General features: G+C 46.8%; 1 protein-coding gene across 1 annotated transcript in view; it reads right to left on the bottom strand.

The window, feature by feature from the left end:
• Nucleotides 1-1,905: 1,905 nt before the first annotated feature.
• The window catches only part of TF (transferrin), a 15,072-nt gene continuing 9,848 nt past the window's right edge, over nt 1,906-7,129 (bottom strand). The window contains exons 12-17 of the mRNA XM_009322878.1: nt 6,584-6,742; nt 5,384-5,528; nt 4,414-4,478; nt 3,627-3,811; nt 2,574-2,760; nt 1,906-2,146 (exon numbers count right to left, since the gene is read on the bottom strand). Coding sequence (XP_009321153.1) covers nt 2,109-2,146; nt 2,574-2,760; nt 3,627-3,811; nt 4,414-4,478; nt 5,384-5,528; nt 6,584-6,742 — 779 coding nt within the window. The 3' untranslated portion in view covers nt 1,906-2,108. The remainder of the gene's footprint in view (nt 2,147-2,573; nt 2,761-3,626; nt 3,812-4,413; nt 4,479-5,383; nt 5,529-6,583; nt 6,743-7,129) is intronic.

Here is a 7,129-nt window from a genome sequence, read left to right as displayed (position 1 = left end):
CCTGCCGGGAAGGGGGGCGCGGGTGCCCACGGGAGTTGTAGTTCCTGAGGGGAGAGTTCCCGCCGCCGTGGCTGCTGAGGAGGAGGGAAGGGGGAGGCGGGCTGGGGCCAGGCCCGGGGCTCCGCGGCTCGGACTGGCCCTGGAGGTGAGGGAGCACGTTGCCTTGACCGCATGAGGGGGTGTTAACGCACGGCATGGCGCTGGGGGTGGTGGGTGGCTGCGGGGGCCGGAGAGCTATGGAGGTCCGGGAGTGATTGCCCCCCTCAGCTCAGCACCAGGTCCTTGCTTGAGACTCAAACATCTTGAGATGTTTGGCCACATCTAGGTACTGCATCTGGTTTTGGGCCCCCCAGTTCAAGCAAGACATCCATGAATGATAGCAAGCTCAGAAGAGAGCCACCAAGATGGTCAGGGGACTGGAGACTTGCCCTGTGGGGTGAGGCTGAGGGACCAGGACTTGTTGAGACTGGAGAAGAGATGGCCACATTTGTACCAGGCATCAGGAGGATGGAGCCAGGCTTTTCATGGTGGTGTAGGACGAGAAGCAGTGGGAATACATTGAAACGAGAGGTTCAGAGCAGGTATGAGAGAAACTTCTTCCCCTTGAGGACTGTCAAGCAGTGGGACAGGTTGCCCAGGGAGGTCATGGAGTTGCCACCCTTGGAGGCTCTCAGTGCCTGACTAGGTCGAGTTCTGAGCAACCTCGTTGACCTCTTTTTTTGAGCAGGAGGTTGGACTGGAGACCCCCGGAGGTCCCTTCCCACTTGAATTACTCTGTGATCCTCTAGTGAGGTTCCTTTTTTCCATGCCTTCGACTTGTCAGACAAGGGGTTATACCTGATATTGAGTACAGATGATGCAGCTTTTCTTGGGGAAAGTTTTCCAACTGTAGCCATAGTTAGTTGTAGAAGCAGGCTCTGAGGGGCGCTGTATCTCTTTCTTTGCTAGTTTTTAAGAACAGGTTAGAAAAGCCATCTGTCCAGTATATTTCATCCTACATAAATGTGAGGAACTAAATTTCATTGCTTCCTGTCACACTCTACATTTCTGTCTTCCAAGGTGATCTTCAGTCAGGCTAGCAGACTTCTCACAACACATACCGTATGCATCAAAAAAATCATCACTGTGAGCCCATCAAAATATTCATTCCCTCAAAGCCAGAAGCTCTTAGCATCTTTCTGCTCTCAGCAGCTTTTCCATGTCTGCCTTGACAACAGGGTTGGGACCTGCTGGATTACCCCAGACTGTTCCTCTGAAGCGGAGAGCCTCAGCAGACATTTTGTCTTGCCTTTTTATTCTCACCGTGGATGAGAGGCAGGCTGCCCACCTACATATTTGTTTTCAGGTCAGCAGCACATCGGACAGACTACCAAAACACACATGTTTCTAAGTAAGTCCTAGATTTTTTTCAGAAAGGAAGTCTAAGCCTGGACTCTCCCCGTCAATATACTTACATGTTTTAAGAGTACTGCCCGGTGCAAATGACTCAGATCCAGCCAGCTGAGATATGAGATGGAGTAATTACTGTTCACACCTTCCATTATACAACCACTGTATTTTTTTTGTTTGGTTTGTTTTTTTTCCTTCCCCACCCTTCAGCTTCCCTGACATAAACAATCTCCCTCTTCCTGTGTCCCAACCACATTGAGCAACTGTCATCTGTTGGGGAGATAATGGGATAACCTGGGTGAAGCAAAAGCACAGAGAATACAAAACATCTGTTAATTAGTGTCTAGGGCATATTTAATCGATTTTGCTTTGGCAAATGTTGAAACAAATTTCTCTAACAGGCAGCAATAGCCTTAAGTGGCAATAGCCATGCTGGTATCTGGCACTGTCCTACAGCGAGAGGTACTGAGGAAGGAATGGGCTTAAGGACCGTTCTGAAAAATCTCAGGACACCCGTTTAGATTTGAGATTTTATTTCTTGCTGTGATGGCAGCAGAGAATGGTAAAGTCTCAAACAGCCACTTTCAGAGTGATGAGGAAGGGCAGAGAAAGTAGTGAAGGCAGAGGGCCCTCTGCAGGTCGGTGTTCGGTGCTGAGGGCACGAGAGGAGTCATGGCTTGAAGTTTCCTCCCCCTCCAGCAAGGGTCCTTCCCATCTCGCTACTTGCCCTCAAGGAAGGTGCACACCTGGAGGAGATCTGAAAAGGGAAAGGACAGGGAGAAGTTCAGATCCTGCCTTTAAACACTCCCATCCCACCAGTACACACCCAGCCATGCCAACAACGTCATCGCGTGGAAAATGTGTGCCACAAAAAAATGTGTATTAACCACAGATCGCACTGAACACACACTGATGGGACAGGGTGGATTCTTTTTACCATTTCTCAGAGTGCATATTTTCTAAAGGTGAGTAAAAATCTTTGATTCCCATTGATGCCAGAGCAGCAGACTTCAAGACTGTTTTCAGTTCATCCAAGGAACTTTGAGAAAAGTATACTGGCATCTTCGTGAGTTATCCTCATTTTGCTTAAAAAAATTAAGTGGACAGCTACAGAAGAAACTGTTCATGCCTGTGAGGCTAAGAACTGCAATTCACGGACTTCTTCCTGGGGCTGTTACAGTTACCTGATGGATTGCAGGTATTGAGGCTAGCAACTGAAGCATAGTATTGATCTCCGAGGAATTCCTTGTATGTTATTCCATCGTGGAGTTTGACCAGACACTTGGTCAAGTCTTTAAACAGAAGGTCCTTCGTTTGAGACTCAAACATCTTGAACTTGTCTTTCTCGATTCCTTTTGTTCCAAACAGTTTCTGAAATAAAGACACAAAGAGATAAGTGTACGTTAAAAGTAGAAAGCTGGCAAAATTCAACTCATACAAGCCCAGCTTAGTCCTAGTTCTTCACCATCATCCTGGGGAGCTCCCAGCCAAGCTCCAGAAATTTAGGATTGAATCTTCTGTTCATGTGGTTAGACGAGGGATCTCTCAGTGGTAAGCACCATTGTGGCACAACTGTCAAAACAATTTTTTTCCATTTTAACATGTCACTACATGGAGAGTCCATCGGCAGATGCTGCCAGCAGGTCTTATGCCTTAGCCATGACTTGAAAGCAAAAGGAGCTGACTTCCCAAGTGCCTCTCAGCAGACCCTGACGGTGGAGCAAATATTAACGTTTTCAGTGTAAAATCAATCAGAGGTGGTTTAACCTGGTTGCATTTACACCAGTAGCTGTAAGACCGTGTGTGTGCAGGGAGGCTGCTGTCCTCCCAGGGTTGGACGGTTCGGTGCCTACCTCATGCCTACATTGTGCCTGACCCAGCTGGGTTAGAGACCAGGCACCTCAGAGGAGCTTCTGAAACACACTTGCAAGAGCAGGCATAGCCCAAGAAGGAGGTGATAATCTCATGTCACACAAGTATAGTGTGACAACAGCAACCACTGTGATCCAGCTGTTACTTAAAGGGGTATTTGCTAAGGTGGCAGAGGAGAAAGAGCAGTTCAGAGGGGATGGAGGGAGGGGGAGGCTAAGGGACAAGGCTGTCATCTCATATCGGTAAGTTAAAATCTTCCACGTTTCGCTGACTCGGGGAAACTCAGAGCACCATTGCGCTGAAAATGCAAACATGCCACATAAAAACAACCCCAGAACATTTCTTCTGCTGTCAGTACTACTAACCTCTTGCCTCTCCAGCAGCTCACGGACTTTTTTTGCTTTCTCAGGTCGTGTGATCACAGCATGGGTAGGAACTTTGGCCAGGTGGCAGTCCCTGTAAGCCATGATATTTGCCCGTTGCCCATTAGTGCACAGCAACTCAAATTCATCCATTTTCAGATTTTTGGCCCAGTCTTCTTTATTTTTGCCTTTAAAGAGAATTGGTTTGGAGATTCAGAGATCTTATGTAGCAGAAGAATGTCAGCCTCACAACACCTAAGCAAGGCATTTGTCCCTGCCTGCATGTGTGCTGGCACTTGGAGACTTGGCATGTGCAAAGGAGGCTGTAAGTAAAACTCAGGAAAAGTCAATAGCATGAGTCAGACTCTCAGAGCAGGCTGGGAGATTTAGTTACATCTCCTTCCTTGCATTTTTTCTCAAATGCTTGGAAAAACGTCAGCTGCTGCTTTCAGAAATGTGAACTGAACTTTTAATTTTCAGGCAAGAGGGGAGCTAGAGTGCTGCACAAAGGTGTCGAGGCAGGAGTCTGTGGTTAAGGGACCACCTAAATAATTGTGCAGCTGAAATTAAATGATAGTTAGCAGGGAAGTGTCTCTGCAGCAATGCCTGGGAAGAGCCACCCCAGGCAGATGGCATGTGCTGACGCTTGAATTCTGTTCCTCCTGTGGGAGGCGTGAGATTGACGGGATGAGCAGGTAAAGCTTGCTATTACCTTCTGCACTGGGAGCAAAAATAATGCAGATAGGGGAAGCAGCCCTGCCAAGACCCATGCAAGAGAATAACCACATACCATCAGTGTTTTCCTCGACGATTGAATGCTTAATAAAGGCCACATCCCCCCGCTCGACCAGACACCTGGGAAGTACAAAGAAACGTAAGTGATGTGGGTGCTTGAATTCTGGCCCTTTCCCACAGATTTGATTCTGACCTAAGTCTTATTTTGTAAAATTAATCTCCAAGAACAGCCAGGTCTAGGAGCTCTGCCATGAATATTTTAAGGATATCTGAAACACAGTCTTTTAACACATTCTGGAAAAAAAACATGCATCCTTCTCACATGGTAAGTAGCCATAATTTATTTTATTGTCAGAAAGAAGCAGTTTGGCCAGGTTCAGCATTCGCTTTGCTTTCTGCAATGCCTGCCTGCACAGGTTAATAGCTTTGTAAAAACACTAACCTGCACCAAAAGGACTGCAAACCCTGAAGCAGGGTCTCTTTGCTATTAGATGCAAATGAAACAAGATTCATTCTCTTTTTAAATTCATGACCAATATGAATTACTTAGACTTGAGCTGGGTACAGAGGAGATGGCACTGGGGTTGACCTCTGGTCTCTGCACTTCTTAGAGGACAGCTCATTTTAACTAAGGCAAGCGGCATTTTTAACAGGGAGCGTCTAGGGGCAGCATTGTTTGCAGGTCCCCATCTTTTAATATTCCTTATTTGTGTTAAAAGTGTAGCACTGCTGCCATTGTAGGAGGTCTGACCAAAATGCTTGTGCCTCTCCAGGTTTGCCTAGAGGCACCAGGACATTAGTTTTACAGAACGGGAACCTTTTACATCATTTTGCAGGAAGCTGCATAAAGAAGAAATGTATAGTATGTGTATAATATTACAGACACATATACCTTCAGCAGTGTAATGGACAAAAAGAGAAGGTCAGCAAATCAGCATCAATAGTACTCCATATGTGATCTACCTATAACCTCTGTGATTAGTCCCAGGGTACTTGAGAGCAGCCTGAGTGTTTCCACCACCTACCGGAAAGCTCCAGTGTATCCATAGTATTTCTCATGGCTGCTGGCGACACACTTCTCCGGTGGGACCCCCCCTGAGCCCTTGCAGAGCTGGCAGAGGCGGGAGTTAGGAGGAGACCCGGGAGCACAGCCCTCACTGAAGTATTCATCTGAAGGCAGGAATGGGAAAAATTCACTTTTCCTGCACTGAAAAGTTAGGTTTTCTTTTAATAATACGTTCCTGTGCTGAATTTGTATTAGTGGTCACTGGGAGCAGGGAACTGGCTGTGAGAAGGAGCACGATTCAGTGGACAGCAAATCGCATGCGTCCAGTTTTCACTGTCAAACTTGTTACTATTGATAATGAAGTGGGGCCTAAGGCTCAATTGCGCTAAGCGCTATCTTGACATAAAAAGAAGAATGTTTTTGCTGCAAACCATTCCCAGCTCACGCAGAGCCAGGCCAAGACTCCTCAGCCTTTACAGGTTGGCAGAGTTGCGTTTGGCAGCAACGCCAGAGCTCTTGGAGAAGAAGGGACAGGCAGGCAGGAGGATAGAGAGGCTGATTCTAAAACTTACTAACACTAGTATCTTCTTGCGGTTGGAGATTTCCTTTTAATAATTAATTATATGCTTAATTTGCCTTGGTCCATAATATTTCCTGATTATTTTTGTTGGACCGTAATTCTCACCAATTGAAAATTGGATGTAGAAGTTGATCTTCTGAACAATCTCTAAAGGCCCAGAGCCAATGCAGACTTTTACCCTCTTATTCTCAGGCAGTCAGATCAGTCCCTTTAAGTTTCTTGAGCGAAGGTCAGCCTCTGTCCCCTGTTCTCAGCCCATCTCCTCCCTTCTGAGACTCATAAACCCATCCTTTACCCCCACTCCACAGCCTGCACAAGCACCAGGCCCCCTATACCTGGGGCCGCCTGTATTCCCTTTTTGGGGATACCTTTTGGACTGCTGCAAAGGGAAGGGGAGAGATGTGAAAAGAAAGCCAAGCCCCCCCAAAGCAGCTGATGTGCCCTATCTCATTCTGAAGCAGTCACCAACAGCCTAAAACTTTGCTCAGTGAAACCTTAAACAAGAGAATCTTCTCCATTCCCCACCTCCAGGTGGGAATCTTTGAGGCCCAAGAAACTTTGAAGATCAGACGAAGGATGGGAAAACATTCTTGCAGGCAGATTCCCAGCTCGAAGAAATGGATGCAAAACTCGACTCACCAAAATTGCAGTTCCCCGTCTTGTTGTGAATCAAGCCCATGGGGATGTTCCAGCCAGCAGTTCTCCCGACAGCGGTGTGGCATGACTTCTTGCCCTGCAGATTGTTCCATGTGATAACGCTGTCAGATTTCTTCACAACAGCCACAGCAAAGTAGGATGCTTTCAGAAGATAAAATAGAGGAGAATTAAGGACTGACCTGAGGATCCCGCTGTGCTCCCTTAGGAGAGCATTGGTTCCACCCGGGAGAGGGCACCTATGAACAGCGTAGCAGAAATACTTTGCACTTATAAATTATTTGCGATGCAGTGACAACAGAAGAATTTGCAGATGTGATGCATCTACTCCCACCATGCTCCCGGGAAATTATTATCCCTGACATTTCCCCACCCCCCCAAAACTCTGACACTTGGATATGGGAGAAGGCTATAGCAAGACATAAGTGATGATTTCTTATGCCCTCCGGATTTCTTATCCCCTCTTTAGCAAAGGACAAAAACTTTCCCTCCTCTCCCTCTTCCCATTTCTATAAAGAACAATTTCCTAAT

Source organism: Pygoscelis adeliae, unplaced genomic scaffold (genome assembly GCF_000699105.1).
Source record: "Pygoscelis adeliae isolate BGI_AS28 unplaced genomic scaffold, ASM69910v1 Scaffold554, whole genome shotgun sequence".
NCBI classification, from domain to species: domain Eukaryota; kingdom Metazoa; phylum Chordata; class Aves; order Sphenisciformes; family Spheniscidae; genus Pygoscelis; species Pygoscelis adeliae.
The sequence above is the reverse complement of the archived record's forward strand: the minus strand, read 5'-3'. Positions and strand labels throughout refer to the sequence as shown.